The sequence below is a fragment of the Rhopilema esculentum genome, chromosome 9 (genome assembly GCF_057945365.1).
Source record: "Rhopilema esculentum isolate cy_ngs chromosome 9, ASM5794536v1, whole genome shotgun sequence".
Classification (NCBI taxonomy): domain Eukaryota; kingdom Metazoa; phylum Cnidaria; class Scyphozoa; order Rhizostomeae; family Rhizostomatidae; genus Rhopilema; species Rhopilema esculentum.
In genome coordinates, this window is record NC_142823.1 from 10,550,289 (window position 1) to 10,569,879 (window position 19,591).

General features: G+C 37.0%; 2 protein-coding genes across 3 annotated transcripts in view; one reads left to right on the forward strand and one right to left on the reverse strand.

Annotated features, from left to right (window-relative positions):
* LOC135689972 (uncharacterized) overlaps window positions 1-19,591 on the forward strand; it is a 259,196-nt gene that overhangs the window by 154,257 nt on the left and 85,348 nt on the right. The window lies entirely within an intron of this gene.
* Window positions 259-3,261, reverse strand: LOC135685027 (uncharacterized). The gene is made up of 6 exons (XM_065200758.2): window positions 3,127-3,261; window positions 2,405-2,840; window positions 2,061-2,232; window positions 1,646-1,794; window positions 1,338-1,526; window positions 259-1,050 (listed from the first exon to the last, which is right to left on the reverse strand). The coding sequence occupies exons 1-6, from the start codon at window positions 3,205-3,207 to the stop codon at window positions 953-955; spliced, it is 1,125 nt and encodes a 374-aa protein (XP_065056830.2). The 5' UTR covers window positions 3,208-3,261; the 3' UTR covers window positions 259-952.

Genomic DNA, 19,591 nt, shown 5'->3' on the forward strand with positions numbered 1-19,591 from the left:
GATGTTGCCGGGAAGTCCAAGAGGCGATCGAGAAACTGGTGGGCATTGCAGAAGACACACCCGATGTATCACAGCGTTTGAGGGCATGTAATGTGGTTCTGACAAATGTGAGCCTGTTACTCAAGGGGAGAGACGGGAAAAAATACAAGAAAAGAGCCGATAATACAAGAAAAGTCAATTACATGTAATGTGGTTCTGACAAATGTGAGCCTGTTACTCAAGGGGAGAGACGGGAAAAAATACAAGAAAAGAGCCGATCAGAGCGAGAATGGGTAATAACCAGTTTCACCATTTTTATTCACATTTCAACCAGGGGTAAGGTAAGGGGTAAGGATAAATTTATTTCATATTACAAATAATACCATCAAATCACTGTCAAATTATTAGCAAACACAATAAAGGATCACAACTTATCAGGCTATTGCAGTTTCTAAAAACTTCTTTAGGCAAACTCGAATAGTAAGATTTCGCAAGTTATTAAACTCAATGGGGGTTAGAATCAAACCCAGGTTCACTTAATTAATACAGAATTTCATTTTAGGTTCATGAGGGCTGTTGGCTACAGATGGGTTGCAAGATACCTGTTTGGTTACCTAGGATGGAGCAACATTCGCCCATTGCCTGCATGCATTTACAATGATTTAAGATCGCGATATCCAACAAATCAATCCAAAGGTTACATGTCATCTCTGGAACGGGTTTGAATATAATATTGAAAAAAGTCAGCTGTTATTCTTTGAAAAATTTTAACTTGGTAAAGGAAGTTTAAGGTTTCTTTTCCACAAAAGGGAACTAATAATTAGAACATCTATTTGAAAGGTAGAAATGATATGGTTTTCGTAAACTTTTTTCACTATGTTCAAATCTGAGTGTATAAGCATACCAAAATCAAACAAGCAAACAGGTTATCAAGATAAAGCAGGTGAAGGACATTTTCCTCGTGGATGACCCTTCATGGGTTGATGACATTTGCGACAAGTGCGTGTGCAGTGTTCCTTTTGCTATTCATCTGTTGCTGCTCATCCTCTTTAAGTTTGTATTGCTGGTTTGCTGTAAACATATTGTTAAAATTATTGCATCCATGTTTTCTAGGCTACTATGCAAGGTTCTATGTTTATTACCCCTATAAAGAGTTATGCTCCAAATGTCACGATAATATTTAACTTTCAAATGTACAAAGTTGTTGTTTAATTATATATATTTTTTGTTATTATTCATGGACATGCAACACGCTAAACTATATTTACTGTATGTTTATTGCATGTTATCTATTCAATTCCTATAAAAATGAACACTGGTATCAATACAATCAGATTTGGTAAAAACAATTTCTATACCATCTGGGAAAAGTGTCGTTGCTGTCTGTTTTCTTTGAAGGTGGTGTCTGATAGCTTCTGCCTTTGATTTTTTCCTTTCAAATTGCCTGTCTAACGGTTCAGGCTCATGTTCTTTGCTTAGGTCAAAGATGTATTTCATTTCTTTCAATGTGCTGGAGAGCATTGTATTCTTGATATCACACACATATCCTGTCATGTAAAGGAGTATATATGTATGATATTATATTACAGAATACATACAGTTTGAGACAATTAGACATTCAACAATTAGAAATACAATGATCACAATTTCCCAATGTTCTGCTTACTATATGTTGGTAGAACAGCTACTTCTTTAACTACTTCTTCTCCAAGCTTGAATTTTGGGTACACAACATTGTATTGAAGTGAACCATCTTGCAATTGGTTTTGCTGTCTCAAAACATTCTCATTGAAATGACAAATGGCAAGAATATGCCTGAAATGACAAATGACAAGCTATCAAATTAGATATTTCACTGATATTCAAAGAATCATATGACTCAAAAGTAAATACATATGAAGGAATAGAAGAATACACAGATGAACAATTTTTCCAAATATGTTCAAATATCCAGCTCTGTTTTTAGGTAGATTATTCAAAAGTGACATTCTTGTGATTTTTTCCTTGAATGACAATGAAAATGAAAAAATTGATAGAGACTTTGAAATTTATGAGGAATAGTTGACATATTTCATTTATACCTGCACTTTGTACCAAGCCGAGAAAAGTGTGTCATTTTTGGGTGCCATTGGTTCAAGAGGGAATGGAATGCTTCCAGACAGCTTGTTTGTGCATCACTTGAAAGTTTGCGTACATCCTCAATTACTTGATGGTTCAGAATGATTGTTTTCAGACGATCATATGGCTGAGTTCCTGTGGAGAATTAGAAAACATTTGGTAAATGTTGTCTAAATTTCATTTATTTGCAATATGATTAACTAGTGTGTGCATAAAACACTTAGAAGTTCTTTTAATTAAAATCAAACATTCGAAGAACCCTTTCAAAAAAGAAATGTTTTCAAAAAAGATTAATATATAAACATACCAACATAAATCCAATCCCGTGCCTCTAGTTCATCATGAGCACATTCCTTGTAAATTTCATTAGGATGATTATCATGCTTGTCGGCAACGTGCCTGATCAATGACGCCCACTTTGCGACAATGAGATTACCAAAGCCTTGCTGTGTTGAAGTGGCCGACCAGTACAGGTGCTTCTTTATTGCCTTCATCAAACGTAATAAAATTTCGTTCCCTTTCTCCTGTCCCACAGTTCTAATCTTCTTAGAAATGCCTTTGCAGACATGCCAAAGATCATAGAAATGTGTTGTTTGTGGTTCACATTCACGAATCCATTTGGCAATGGTTCTGTGGCGGTCACTGACAAATATGGATATGTTTAAATTGTTATCCTTGATAAACTTGAATGCACGCTGTGCCCCGACTGGCTCCATGTTGTTACTACTACCAGCTTGGTTTGACTGGAATTAAATAGGATTCAAACTTAATTATTCTTATAAACTTCATTAAAAAGTGGTGACAACTAAATCTTAGAATTTTATCATTATACCACATTCAAAATATAAATAGATGCAAATGAGAAATATATATGCATGGGGCTGAAATTGTGGCACAGATAATTTTTTTTAATGAATAATCATTTGCCAAATGTTTACTGTCATTCTTAGAGTTTTCATTTAACTACTCAATTAAAGCATTTTAGAAGAAAAACTAGAGGTAGAGTGACAATGGCTGGTTTGTACAAACCTGTAACAGTTCAAAATGGACCAATTTTGAGATGCTATTGCAAAACATAGTATACGTTCCATATTTGGCATTATGTCCCATGGAATCAAATCGTCCATCACCTGACCATGTCACGTCGTTGAGATTTTGCAATCTTTTGATCAGATCACTTTGGTACTTTTTCTATTGCAGGATAACAGAAGGAAACAGCAACTTGCTCTGATGGTAAAAGTATGTCCAGATGAGAAATGGCAGATAAACCCATATGCTTGAAAGCAAGAAGTATTTGAACTCCAGACATTAGAATACCAAAGCTCATCATCACATTTCCCGCAGGATACTTCCCAAAAATAAATGGTTGGCTGTGCCATTTGTAAACCTTGCCACAGGTAAGACAGTCCTGCACAACTGTTACCATTGAGCCTTTTGCCAGCATTTGAACTTTTGGTTGTTCATGTTTGCAATTAAAACAGTATAGGCTGAATATTTGCACAAGCATGCTGTAGAAAACAACAAATTTTGGTTCATCCACAGGCCCTGTGTCACTGTCAACCCTAGAATAAAAATATCATAAAACTACCTTTTACCCTGTTTTTAGACAAGAATTGTAGTTCATTGTATTTGATAATATGCTGATATGATAAATTAAAAATTAGATGTAAACTGAAAGAAAAGTGAATCTTGGGAAGTTAATCTACTTACCAAACTATGTTATTTTTTGATTCATCAAACTCTTTATCGTCATCAGAATCATCAACATCCTCATCATTCTCATCATCTGTAGAAATAGACCAGGCTACAGTGGCGGTAGGTACCACCTCAGGGCGGAGAAATTCAAATGGATATTTTCAGGTAGCTATGGGTCTGGTTACTTGGAAAAATGATGGTGAACGGGAAATTGTTGGGGTTTATGGGGTAAATACGGGGGTTAAAGTTCGTCATATTAGCATATTACCTCTGCGGAGGAGCCACTGTTTTGTTTACGACTTCAGATAAGTGAAAGTGCTTGTTATCATAAAAAATGATCTAGAGGGAGTCTTTTAGAGCCTCTTCATTAAATTCCGACATATTGCTACAATAAGAGTAGTCACGTGACCAATTTTTACCCCTTACCATATTTGGAAGGTGAGCTTTTTTAACAGAATACCTTTGTTCTTTTTTTGTACCACGTATTCTTTTGTTTGATACTCTTGAATGTTAAAAGATGCAAGTTAAGGCAAAGATACCTGCATTTGTCATTGTTTATCCATTTTAGGTTTCATTTTCACTTTCTTTATCATCTCCGAAGGTCACGAAGTAGAAAGATCTGTCAAATTTATGGACCTTTCACCCGATGACTTCCAAATCTTTGCAATGATGTTTGATCGCAATATGTGTAGCCTCAGTGATGATTGGCATGGAGGCAAGAGTGAAATGTCTATGGCTTTGCCTTGCCTTACATACTTCTTGCCAAATAATTTTTTCCTCACATCATTGACATTTTTTGCCGATATCCATATAAATGGCAAACATATTCTTCAAGGTTAACAAATATTTGCTCATCAAGTTCCCATACCTGCCCAAGTAGGGAAAATGTGTTAACAAATCTGTTGTTCTTCTGGACAACCTCCCAACATTCTGATTTCCCTTTGCGGAAAAAAAAGACACATAGTTATTCCCCGTGAATGCATGAAAGCCTATCAGGCATTTCTTCAACCCATCTTCCATCTCAATATCAGACAAAAATAGTCCTTTTCTTTTCAAACCAACTCCAAAATCGAGATATACTTGACTTTGCTCTTTAATAATACTTAATAAAATTACCAAGATGTCGATGTCTGAGGATGGAGAGCATACAACAACTTTTTTCGATGGATGCCGAGTTAAAGCGCTTCTTTTTCCTTGTAAACTCTTTGTAGCAGAATTCATGGTGTTTAAATTCTTTAGCTATGAGATCAACATCTTTAATTTCATAATAAATGTTCTGATCGGTATTGGCTTCGACATCTTCTTTCACGTTAGTTCGGCCTGCTTTGTCGTGATCGTTATTGGTACATGATGTTTCTGTTGCCTCTTTACCCGGTACTTTTGGCAAAAATTACACACCTGGGGATAAACATCTGGTCTCTGAGTAGCTGCAGTCTTTAGTGTTTGTGGACGCTGAATAGCTTCAGTGCTAGTTTCTGCGAGGAATTTCTCACGGGACAGGATCTTTGTAAATTTTTTATAACAAGGTTCTAAGTGAACTCCGTGCTTATTTGGATCAACCTCGTCAGGAATGGAGCTGCATTGTTCTTCGTGGAGATTTTTGCCACCAAGTCGTAAACGAGTAGCCTTTGCAATTTTTTCTTTATTTATGTCAGACAAATCTTTAATATTACTGTACAGACAATCTTTGCTCGAGTAATGAACAATACAGCTTAGGCCTTGCATGTTTAAAAATATAAATAAAACAGGACCTCCTCAATACTTTAAAGGTACACAGAGTATACAATTTTCAGAGCGAAAATAACAACTTAAATAAAGAAAATGACGCTTAGAGCAAAACAATTCTTTCTTGGTAATGATGCACACAGGTCTTTTTGTTCTGCTAAGTATTTCAGTGATTTATTGAGTTCATTGCGTTACATATTTGTGTTACTATTTGTACAAATATTTTCAAAGCGATGAATTGCGAAAAAAGTTGCCCAGCATCTGAAGGAGATGTGGAGTCATCACGTAATAACCAAATGCGCATGAAATCAAACGGACCTAATAAATTATCATGTCTTCGCAACCATTATTCTATACATAGTTAAAAACAGTCATTAACTCAAAGTTATTCAGGGTATCTATCAACAACAGTTCGGTTGTAGAATAATCTTGCTGATTTGTACATTATTGTAACATTTAAGAGTATTAAACAAAAAAAATTTCAGGTATTCTGTTAGAAAAGGCTCACCTTCCAAATATGGTAAGGGGTAAAAATTGGTCATGTGACGACACTAATTGTAGCAATATGTGGAATTTAAAGAAGAGGCTCTAAAAGACTCCCTCTAGATTACTTTTTTATGATAACAAGCCCTTGTCATGCTCTGAAGTCGTTAACAAAACAGTGGCTCCTCCGCAGAGGTAATATGCTAATATGACGAACTTTAACCCCCGTATTTACCCCACAAACCCCAACGATTCCCCGTTCACCATCACTTTTCCAAGTAACCAGACCAATAGCTACCTGAAAATATCAATTTGAATTTCTCCGCCCGGAGGTGGCACCTACCGCCACTGTAGCCTGGTCTAAAAGAGCTGAAGTTTCTAATTTATGGTAATCCATATCCTCCATGTTAATGTCTTCTGTGTCATCCATGCATGCCTCATCATAATAATCTTCTTCCTCATGCTATATGTAAAAGACAATTTAATTTTTTCACATTTTATATACAGTTGTTAATGATGTGGGTACAATTAAATAATTGTCCACTTCTTGTAAATGGCAACTAGTGCAGTCCTTAGTATTTATAAAATCTGAAAAGTGTCCAGTTACAAAAAACAAAAATCAAAGATATGATGACAGGAACCTCAGAAGGGGGGCTAGGGGGGCTTTACCCCCATCCTCCAATAATTTCCAAAATGTACCTCAAACTATACAAAAATGCCTTGATCTTGGTTTTTTAGCATGTTTAGCCCCCCAACAAGGTTTTAGCCCCCTCAATCTGAAATATGCTCCATGGGCCTTGTATGCTGGAGCATCTTACCCCCTTCTCCTTGATAGTTGATAGTTTATGAGTATGCATTTAAATTATAGATACATCCAATTAAAACTGGAAAGAGAGAGAGGTGAAATGTTTTAAGTAAAGCACAAAAGTTGTGCTAAAGGGTAATTCTATATTCAATGGCACCTCTGCTTTGAGGTTCAGATTGCGATCCCTTCATTATGTCTAGCATTACAGGCCTAACTCAGCAACGTCGTTTGAGATGTCAGCAGCCAGCCTGTTGCCAATGAATCCTTACTCGCGTCTGTTGTTGCTAATGAATGCCGTAGTATCTTGAATAAAAAATTAGGAATTTTAAAATTTAATCTAACTTTGATTTAACTCTCTATAATTCAGTTGAACAATACTTTGGCCAAACAACCATTGAAAAAAACAGAGTAGAGTTTGTTAACATTTGCAAATGAATGAGTCTCACCTGTCTGGTACTCCGAGCAGATGCCTCTTCGCTACTTTTTTCAACAGAATCAGTGATGACGAAGGGTGCCACTTCGGCCTGTGCCGGCGAACAAAGCTTACCCACTTCCAGTACCTTCCCAAATCCGAATTTTTATCAGGAAAAGTGTGTATAGAAACCCCTTCCATAAACTGTGTGTTTTTGCAGCTCTGGCCTCCAGGTCCTCCTGCAACACAAGATCTTCCACCGCGTTTTGTACTAGGTTTCGTGTTCCCGCTATTAGACGCCATTGCGATATCTCTGCTTGATCATAAAGGCCCACCTGCACTTGGCCGCGCGTACGGTGCGGCCAAGTCAGCGCATGCCCAGTGACTCGGTACTACGTACGGCCAAGTGGAGGTCGGCCGTACGTCCGTACATAGAGAAATATTCTGTCCGTGCAAACGTCTGAATAAATTGCGCCAAAAATTATAAACAACATGGAAGCTGTGAAGCGAAGGCGATTGCTTCTCCTTTTAATACTGCGAAGAAGAGAGCAAGACTATGAAGACATTGAAAATTATCTTCTTTCGAAACTCCCAAGAAATAAAAGATTTTGGACGAGGCAAATATACAAGGAGAGACAACTGAAAGGAGAATATCATTCTTTGGTTGTATAGGCCCAGTTGTCAGACCCTGAACTTTTTTTCCAAATGTTTGGCATGACAGCAACAAAATTCGAGGAGCTGCTAAACTTTGTTGCCCCACACATTCTGCATGGTGCCATGAGAAGAGAGCCGATTAAACCAGCTGAACGTTTATGTGTTACATTGCGATTTCTCGTAACTGGTGACTCATTCAACACAATTGCAGCAAGTTACCGAATGAGTGGCACGACAGTTGGGAGAGTAGTGAAAGAAACTTGTAATGTGTTGTGGATGGTTTTGAAACAAGAGGGTTTTTTGAAAGTGCCCCAGACATCTGAGGAGTGGAAAGACCTCAGCAAAGGTTTTGAGGATAGATGGAATTTCCCTAATTGTGTAGGTGCCATCGACGGAAAACACGTCATAATTCAATGTCCTCCTAGGGGTGGCTCTATGTATTTCAACTATAAAAAGTTTCATAGCATAGTGCTAATGGCTACAGTGAATGCAAACTACGAATTTGTTATGGTAGACATTGGTGATTATGGGAGACTTAGTGACGGCAGTGTTTTCTCTAGCAGTCATTTAGGCCATGCCATAAATACCGGCTGTTTAAACTTGCCAGCACCACGTACATTGGGGAACACAAGAAAGAAATACCCTTATGTTTTTGTGGGAGATGACGCATTCCCCCTCAAACCCTGTCTGATGAAGCCATATCCAGGACAAAGAATGACCAAAGAAGAGCGAGTAAACAACTATAGAATATCACGTGCCCGTCGAATTGTAGAGAACAGCTTTGGGATAGCAACTTCAAGATTCCGGGTTTTTCGACGCCCTATTTGTGCCAACACTGACACTGCTATTGCTGTCACAAAGTCAATAGTGGCATTGAACAATTTTCTGATGAAAGGCAAATGCTTTGAAAGTGGTTACCAATACTGTCCTGGCAACTTAATAGATGAGGAAATTGATGGAAGGATTAAAAATGGCTCTTGGAGAACCAAATGTTTTAATCAGGCTCTTCTTAAAGTTTCAAATACAAGCTCAAACAACTACTCCCAGTCGGCAAAGGAAGTTAGAGATAACTTCAAAGCTTACTTCTGCTCTGAGGTTGGGTCAGTTCCTTGGCAGTGGACAGAGGTTCAAAGCACATCAAATACTTTTGATGAGGACTGTATATAATAACTTAACAAAATGAGAAGACAAGTTCATGTTCAAGATAAATTATGCTGAGAAGTTTACCACACCTAGGTCACTGATGTTATAGTATACAAGTATTAAAACTGTCTTCAGCAAGTTACAGTTTGAAAAAGTGTTTGCCTCTTCATACCCTAACTAATACAGTCATGTGAAAAAGTTTTCAAGGCAACATTTTATTGTTCCTAATTTCCTTGGCTAACCTCAAAATAGGCAGTATATGCATTATGTTTGATAGAAGCACATTAAATCAATGCACTAAATTTTTCTGTTGATTCAGAATAGTGTGGATGAAACAAATACATTGCATGTTATTGCCAAAGATTATGTAATTGCTACACATAAAAGGTGCATTTTTCAATCAATTTTTTGCAAACATATAGGTTGGAAAAAATCACTCCCTGAGATTCAACAGGGTAAAATTGTTATTCTACTTATCTGAGTGTGACAAGCAACAAATTGGATGTAAAGGTCAACAAAATAAAGCTGCTCTTGCATCGAGCATTGTGGACCTAATCTAATCTCCATTTAGTCTTCTGACTCTGACTTCTGACTAAATGTGACCATGTTCACATTTAGTGAACATGGTCTATCAATGTAGATGTTGTCGCAGGGTGGCCTAGTTTTTTCGCAAAAAAGTTAGACTTTTTAATTGTTCGCATGACAACAGGCATGCAAAGCAAGATAGATTGCAATTTTCGGGCTTGGATCTGATCAGTTTTTTTAGGAATGGCTCAAAATAGTGGAATTGCACAAGAAGCGCCAGAAATTTATTGAAATTTGGAGGTGAAGCTGAGGGTTGACAGTGTGGTAGTGTCACACTCCAAAGAAGTTAGGGAAGCAAGAGGAAGAGCAGTAACAATCAAAGAATTTGACAATGAAGTCTTTATTGAAAGTGTTAGAGAACAACCATGGTTATAGAACACCCCTTTGGCATCCTACAAAAAGAGGAACATGAAATAAAAAGAATGGGAACAGCTCTCCTCTTTGTTCGACTGGGATAGTGAGTACCTAAATTAGCCCAGCTTTTCATAGTCAACCTCTGCTCCCAGAAGTATCGTTGCTTTTAACAACAACCAAAACAGGTAGCATTTCATTTCGATTTGAAGTATGAATGTAATTCTAGATTCATATTTGTAACGAAAAATTCCAAAATAGGAATTAGGGCAAAAGATTATAAATGAAGGTATCAAACTTGCAGGTTTTTATCATCCTTAAATCCTTGGATGGCATCATTTCCCATTTTTTTATTTTCATGTCATATAAAGTCGAATTAATGCAATAATATATTACACACACATACAATACATAACAATACATGATCAATGTATTTTATAAATATTTTTACTATGGATACAATTTTTAATTTTATATAATAATATCAATAGTTTTTACAGATTATCTATTTAAAGTTTTGAAAAACATTTTATCTAAAGTCTATAGTTTTCTAGAACATGTAATATATATAAATAAATATATATTTATTTGTAGCCTTTCTTTGCATTTGAATTTTCGAAAACACAACTGAAGAATTAGAAAGATGCTTATAAGAAGTGCCTTCTTGACCGAATGAATAAAGCTACTAGATCTGGTTAGGTGCTTCTAAGGTCAACATATGTGAATTTTTCGAGCAGCTGTCTAACAAGTCATCTGAAAGTGACATAATCATTAATGAAGCTATTCCAGAAAAAATCTCCATAGCAGAACCCTCTGGCAAAAGTGTCAAGCACAAGATCCCTTTACTGGATAATTAAAAAAGTTTAAAATCACCAAATACCAAGGCTGTGTTAGATCTTGCAGTGGGTACAATACTCATTAAAACACTGCAAGGCTTGGGGACACAAAATAGAAAGGCAAATGAGAAGTCTGTTCCAAGGAAAGTGTTCATTCATTGTTTTGCTGTAGCCTGATCCCAATACATGTGAATCTAACCGTTAGGCAAAAGTTGAAATGAACCGTTAGGCAAAAGTGAAAATTCAACAACTACTTTTTGAATATGAATTTGAGGACTCTGTGACCTCATTATATAATAAAACATTCCCGTGCTTTGTATGAACAGTTTTTTTAATTTACATCTTAAGGTTTTTACCATATGCAAAAGTTTAAACTGTGTGTCACAATGTTCCTATTTTTTAAGGTCTGTTACCAGCATTATGTCATCTTCTTCCGTCACGGGGCAGGGGGAAACAGGGCTTCCACTGCTTCGGATTCCCGGTTGTCTTCTGCCGCTAAAGGGTACCTCAACAATGTATCCACCTTTGAGTGAAGTCTGGCCTGTATTTCACTTCAAAATCGTAACTTTGAATCTCGCTAATCCATCATGCAAATAGGTTATTCGGGGCACTCATTGTCTTCAACCATTCCCAGTCTTTAATCATGTAAAGGGGCCTGTGATCGGTAATAACCAAAAATTGTAAGGGCCATAAAGGTAAGGGTGAAAATGTTTTAGTGACCATACGATACCCAATGCTTCCTTCTGCATAACTCCATATTTCCTTTCAGAGGACTTCAGCAATCTACTGGCATATGCAATTACCACTTCACCATTAGGCATGTCTTAGGTGAGAACTGCTCCAATGCCATATTCGCATGCATCTATTTACAGCTAAAACGGTAAACTGGAGTCTGGGCATCTCAAAATTTGGGCTGTTGTTAGACAGTGTCAGAGGTCATCAAATGATTTTTGAGCATCTTTATTCCACACAAATTTGCATTTTTTCATCGTGAGGTCAGCTAATGGCTTTAGATGGATGCCAAACTCTGGAATGAAAATCTGTAATTGCATGTAAGTCCTAGGAAACTTGGAACATCAGTAAAATTCCGAGGTAATGGGAAACAACTTACTGATTTCACCTTTGCTGAGACGATATGACCAAGAAACTTCACTGATATTTGCATCCAGTGGCACTTTAAAGGTTTTAACGTCAGGCCTGCTTTTGCAACTCTTACAAAGACTAGATATGCTCTTCTTCTGTTGCAGCAAAAGCCACAATATCGTTTAAATATACCAGTCAGTGTGTCCAGTGCAACTCAAGTAACACGAGTTCCATCTGTCACTGAAATGTGGCAGAAGCCTTGGCTAGGCCAAATGAAATTACACAGAATTTTCAGTGTCCATGATGGGTAGCAAATGCTGTTTTTTCGATGTCGCTTTTCTTCACTGCAATTTGCCAAAAACCGGACTGAACCAAGCTGCATTTCCTAGGGCCTCCAGTGTTTCATCTATCGTCAGAAGGGGGGTTGGCATCTTTCTTCATCTCGGCATTCAACCGTGGGTAGTCCACACAGAATCAAAATTCACCATTTGGTTTTTCTACCAAATATACAGGACTGCTCCACAGACTGGATGAAGGCTGGATGACATTTGAAAGAAGCATCTTTTCCATCTTTTCTCGTAATTGCTCTCGTTTGGTCTCTGGAAAACAATATGGCTGTTGTCTGACTGGATAGGCCCCCTGCACACCGATTGGCTACTCTACAAGGTGTGTTTCCGCGAATTGTCCCGACCTTGGCCAAAAATGGTGTTTCTTAAGGACTGAAAGCAGATCTGATTGTTGTTTTCTTGACAAGTGTTTGATGTTGAGTCTTCAATGGGCACTTCAGAAATGTTTTCAGCAGCATAATCATCATGAATGGCATTCACATCTGATATAAACGGCTGCAATTGCACGACTTAAGTACTAGGCTGTAAAGATACTGTACTGCGAGAGTGTTAGTTAACTCGATCAAGACAGAATTATTGGAATCAGCTAAAACTCGATAATCAGCTCTAGCTAGCTGTCAATCCCCAAACAAGCTAACCCACAATGATTCTCCATGAATTCTGCCTTGACACGCACAGGTACCCCCACAGGCAAAACCACAACAAATTTCAAAATGGCAACACAATCAGATGGCAATGATTCAAAAGGAATTTCAGCAGCGCCCAGCATAAACAATTTCTTTCCATAATCAATTATTCATTCTGGCTCTTCAAAAAATCATCACCTAAAAAAAATCAAATTTGAAATTTTCTACAAGGAATTACTTCAAGATCTAAGCATTGGTGGCCAATTTTGGGCTAAACATTAACCTCACCAACAACTTTAAGATTCTCTGCCCTAGCACAAACTAAACAAACATGTGTATCAAGAATTTTATTATCAAAACATAATTTTCTCCAAACATCAAAATCAATTATTATGTACTTGGCTCCCGTATCAACAAAAAAATCAGCATCAACATTATTTACTCTACCTCTTATCCAAACACTGGTATGGATCGATTTGTGTTCTGCTGCTGACTTCTCCGGGTAGTTTTGTTGAATGTGCCCTGGCTGGTTGCAATGGTAGCACACAACATGTTCATTGGGTGTTTGTTTAGCTCCCTGACATCGACTGGGTTGAAGTGCAACAACTGGTTCTTGAGGGGCTAGTTGGGCTTGGTTGGCTGCTTGGGAGGTCAGGCTCTCTACAGCTTTTTTGAGGTTCTGTACAGCCTTCCAGATCTCTTTGTTGCTTTTCACCTGTTCTTCGTTGAATTTTTGGATGGTTGCCATATCAGAGATCATATTTACGCAACATTTTCTTCCAAATGAATTTAGAAATACTTCTCTGCGCTCTGCTGCGGTAATAGCTTCTTGGAACGTTTTCCCACACTCTTTCTTTTATGCCTTTTGTGAAAAATTCACACGCTGTACGATCTTTTCTTTCAAGGCTATCCAAGTCTCTTTATCACCAATTTGTCAATCTTCTCTGAGAATTCTGCAACAGACTATTTTGGTCCTTGGACTCTCTTGCAGCTGCTGTGGAGCTAGTAACTTCTTTCCCTCTGTATTAAAAAGATCTTAGAGGGTTCTTTTAGCCGTTCCAGGTCTTGTCTGTCTTCTAATGGGATTATCCAAAACATTCTGGCTGCTCGTCCACTCAGGTATGCTGGGATCAACTGAATTTGGTTCTCATTGGTCCGCCCCTTTGACAATGCTGCAGTATTCCAGTTCATCAGCCATTCTGTTATGTCTTCATTTTCCTTCCTGGTAAAAAGCTGGATATCGAGAATCGTTTTTCTAGGCCTAGAAATTGGCACTGGTCTTTGAGGGGCAACAAGAATTGCATCAGCTTCGTTTTCATCTCTGTGTGCCATCTTCTTTCTATCTTTTGAGCTCGTTTAAACGTTTATTTTAGTTAGAATCCCTCTTAACTGTCACCATAAAATGTCACACTGTGTGTTGCGAGACTTTAGTTATCCTAACAGTTGTCTTTAAAGACTAAAGGTATAACTCAGACAGCACAAACACAGAAAATTCTTGTACTTCTTTGAGCCACTTCAACTCATTCTCCCAATTGAGTTAGGGGTTTTAGAAATAAAATGCCCATGGAAATCCGAAATAACACAATTGAAGAAATGCTACAGATAAAATTAGGTAACAAAGAGGAAATAGATTTTTACCTAACAAAGTTAAAAAATTGCAAATAAGGCACAGTTTTTGGTATCAAGTGCAAGCTGAAATAGTTGCACTGATTGTCGCTTGGGCTCATTCTGTTGTCTGGACAACTAAAGACGTTTGTATCAAAAGAGTAGAGAAAGATCTGTATTGTGAAAAAATCACCCCCTATCCTGAAGGGTTTTTACATGAATGAATTGATCCTTAGCTGTTGCACGAGAAAAGATTGAAAAGAATCAAGATTGCCTGATAATTATTTTGAGCAGACTTCCCCTTAAAGTTGTGATTTATTATCCAATGTGTATTCTTCAAATTAGATTCCTTGTTTTACCTTCTCCCTTCAATTTTGACAATATCTTACTTTTGAAGTTCTGAGGCAGTATTAATGACTTATCATATTTTCCAACTTTAAACTTCAGAGAATATAGAACTTGTTGGATAACCTAAATGTCTCAATTCTGTTTTTCTGTGAAAGTAACAATGAAAAGATTTGTTGAAAGTTGTTGGCCTTAAAGTTTCTTTAAAAAAACTAATGTTACCTTTTTTGTTATAACTCTCAAAAATTTTTGCTATTATTTGTATCTGTAAATTTACAAGAACAGCACAGACTTGAGTAATTTATCAATAACATGTGTCGATTGTGTGTTCACATAAGCTAATATTTTGTAGCTTTTAAGTTTCTGTAATATTTCTAGAAAAGAGAGCTTCTTCATTTGTGAATTGGGTTTCACCACAAAGGAAAGCAGGTGGGATAAGAAAAACGATTTTTGGCAACAGTTCTTGAATCAAAAAGCCTCTGTCTGCAAGAATTAAATCACCAGCACTCAAGTGTGAGTGTGATAATTTCATCACTTGTGCTACCGGGAAAACCTTTGCTAATGACTGTTATGGCACCATTTTAAAACACAGCAACAAGATACTTTGCTGTCAAGTTATGCTTGTAGTTACTGTAAGCTGCTTTTGCTGCCTGCAAGTATTTTTGGCAGTTTAGTGGCATATATGCACTTTTGATTAGCAACTATATGGGTATTTTAAGAGCCTGAGAAGATTTTTCTGCTAATATGATTATGCTGCTCGCTGGTGATATTGAAACAAATCTAGGCCCTGCAGCTGTAGATTGCCTTAAATTTTGCTATTTGAATTGCAAGAATCATTTGTCACAGAAATCAACATTTCACTCAATAAGTGTTCTCTATAACTCTGTATTGCAGACCCAGTCAGAACAGTATGCAATTTGAAGATTTTGTCAACAACTACACGCATCTTTCATAGTTTTGTTCGATCATTTTCATAGTTTTGTTGGAATCAGTCAAGAGAAGTTGAAGTCATTAAACCTGACACTGACATATGATTAATCTGTTTTGTTAAATAAAAAAACTTAGAATGAATAAAAAATGAGGTTTTATGCAAAACTGTTCCTGTTGTCCAAAATCTTTCCTTCTTCCAAAAAGTTTTTAATTTACCCAATTTCACTAGATCGTATCTATCTTAGATTATCAAATAAAAATAGTTGCTGCATCAGGCCAGCAACACTTACATTACAACACTATGCATCAACAAGTCAACTCTTTCTAAATGATCATGAAATTTTAATTTTAGGGAAGGTGCAAAGTCAAATATTGCAAAGAAACAAAAGAAAAACGTGACAACGAGATAGGAAGGCTTTGGGAGCTTCTCAGATAAAAGGAGCGCCAAAACAAAAAACTTAAGAATTTAAACAATTTCCATTAAATAAAAATGGTATCAAATGGGATTGCGGTATAGAAAGCTTCTAGAAACCATCAACAAGGCAGTCAATTTTCGAGAGTATACTTTACTTTAAATGGCGACATTAGATAGCCATATTTAGTCTAACATTGTCTTGTTGCAACAAGGAATATATTTAATAGGTGACGTTCAGCTAAAAATTAGCATGATGATTGGTAACAGGCCAAATGCCCATCTTTATGAAGGAGAATTCCAAAGCATGACCTGTGCTGTTAGAGCTTTCAAAGGGGCACCATTTACAGCAGCTTTAAAGGAGTATCATATTTTGATGCTTTGAAGTAGCCATCCCTCTGTTCCTCATGCATTTGGTATTGTTAACAGGCTAACCCGAAAGTTTGATGTCAACATACATGAAGATGCATGTTCACCTGTCCAATTACATTTTTGATTCAAGAGAGGAATTGGGCCGATTTGCAGTTCTATGCATGGAGGCAGTTTCTCATTTACAGGAAAGAAAATTTTACATAATGTCAATCCCATCAATGTTTTGATTGAGAGACATCCAGGCAGGATATCACTTTGCAGCTTCAGCAGTGCAAGCTATGGAGGTGATGGGTACAACTTTAGTGGCATGTGAATGCTTAACTGGTATGGAGATTTGTGCTGCTTGCCAAGTGAAGAACAATCTAAGAAAACTCACCTTTCAACAAGCAGTGATTAATTTTTTTTGGAATACAAGATGATTACCTGACTAAGCCATTTCTAATGTTTCACAAGAAGCCTTTTCGTGGTTTTCGCAGCCATTATGGGTTAGGTGAACTTTTTTCCAAAATGGCGGCATGGAGAAGAACATCAAAGCTTCCTAAACTGTAAACAAGTCTTTGCGAATAAAAATTATCCTTGTTTATTGATATTTATCAGCAATAAACTTTGTTTGTTTAGTAAACATACTTATTTGACCATCTATTGTGTCTTTCGTCTTTGTTTTCTTTGTTTTCGACAAGCACCATTTTAGGAAAAGTGGCGACCCCTATCAAGGCTATTTTTAGCTTTTTCGAACCCTCTTGAGTTGGTCTCATTTGTCTTAAAGATTATGACGATATGCCTCTCTCTCCCGAAGTTGCATGTGATCAACCTTGCAGCACAGAAATAGATCCATCACCATTAGATAGATTGACCTTTTGTTGTCTATGTGCGCAGAAGTGTAACATGCGGGGATTGAAAAAGTTCTTTTGAATAGTGGGAGGACCTAAAGAATGTGATTCATTTAAAAATGAAGACTTTAAAAACCTTCACCAGCCATTTTTCCAGCCATTTTTTTCAAACTCCTTTCGAAGTAATATTGAAGATTTTTTTCACTGTTTTCGAAATGGAATCTGCATTAATTTGCTCATTGATTTTTTAGAATGGTCTGTAAATGAATTAAGATATTATCTTGCAGTGCCACGATTGTTGTAGGTTGGTTTAAAGTTGGATCTAGCAGGAAGAGCACTTGCAGCTTATGAGAGAAAGGAGTTCACTTGGGCAAGATTTAGAAGAACTGGAGTGAAGTTTGAAAATTAGTTCGTCAAATATGCTTTTTACCTATGGCATTCCAGATCCACAAGAAATAGGTGAATGGAAAGAAGATGTATCATTGTGGCCTTATGTTGACCTTGGAGGGATATTTGCATTTGTCATTGAAAAAAAGCATTTGGTACAGAATGTATAGGACAATATGAGGCAAGGAAAGACTATTCGTATTTTATGAGTGGATTTGTCCACAAATTATTAGTGCAACAATTGTTGGGTGACAAAATTTTACAAAAAGGAAAGGTGACTCCATCACAACAATTCAGTCAAGACCCCAGCAAAGTATAGGTTCTTTGTAATAAGACTGGAAATGTGTTATGTGGTTATTGCGCATGTACAGCTGAATTTGCCGAATGCTGCAACCAGGTTGTATCTCTGCTGTATAAAGTTGATTGCGCAAATGCCATGAATCAGAAGTTTGCCAATCAAATGTTCTAGTCCTTGTTGACAGCCAATTTTCTCCATATTTGGACTCTTGTGGAGTGCTTCTCTGACATCAATTAATTCTTGGTGCAAAAGAAAGTTTGAAAAGGTGTCCATAAAAGTATATTGGCAATACGTAGATGAATGGCCTGGAGAGTCACTGCGTCCATCACCTGCAACAATCAACTGTTTGCCATTTAGCAAACCAAATATAATGTCCTGCATTTTCGCCCACCATTCTTCAATGGTTGGTAAAAAAAAGAGTCGGACTATTCTGTTAAATGTGCTACAGGATAAGATTTTTAAGTTGAAGATGTATTGTCAATTATTGATAAGATCATTGCTACTTTGACAAAAAGTGAACCTGAAAAAAGCACTGTGCAGGCAAGGTTGAAAGTTGATGGCATAAAGCTTGTTCACTTTAAATGAAGAGTTCCACATGTTAGTTTGTCCAGTTTCACATGTGAACTGTACTTCAATTACACTTTCATTTTGTTTTTCGTGACCTTCATGGGAAGTGCACACTCTGGGCATCGTAGCCATTCTACCAGACTTTTTAGCTGCTGGAAAGTGCAAATAAATTTTTCGTCAGTCACCAAATCCATATGATCTTGACATCCTTGATTTATAAATGACTTTTCATACCCATTTGGCAACTGCTCCTTCATTCTTGCATTTTCACCTACCACAATTTGTCCAGGCTCATTTCCCAGGTATGTCCAATCCATATCTGTCACATCATGGTTTGGCAATTTTGTGCTCACTCCACTTACTTCCATTGACTTGTTACATAGAATAGTTAGATCTGGCATTGATCTCACTTGAGTCTGGCTCTGCTTCCTTTTCTCCAACAATCGACCTTTCCATTTCAATATAAGTCTTTTCAGGTGCCTCATCCTGGATGTAGTCAATCCAAAACTCATCACCAATTTTTACAGCATCAACTTCTTTTAACATGCAATCATCTTCTCCATCTGATCCAAAATCAGAAAACTGGTTTTCGAAACTGTCAGCTTCTATTATAGTCTTGGAAAATCTCTGAATGTCAATGTTGTCATTGACATTTGTGCTTCCAACATTCATGGTAAACCTTGAAAAGATCACACAGTGTGTTATTTTTCAAACTTCAACAAGGGATGGTTATCATTAGATATTTAAATTTTAAGTGGTTGTAATGCACAAAGTGTCAGTAGGTGTTACAAAGGAATCTGTTGAGGGGGAATCTCAAAGGTGAACAAGTGAAGTCTCCAAGCCAACTAGACATAAATCCGCCCAAAAATCAATTTATTAAAAAAATCTCGATCTAACATCCCATGATTCAAAGTTGAAAGTGGAAGGGGGCAAGGCTAACAAGAAGTAAGGGATGGAAAGACTTCTTTCACCTGTTATTGCATCTTTAAAAATGTTTGCTTTG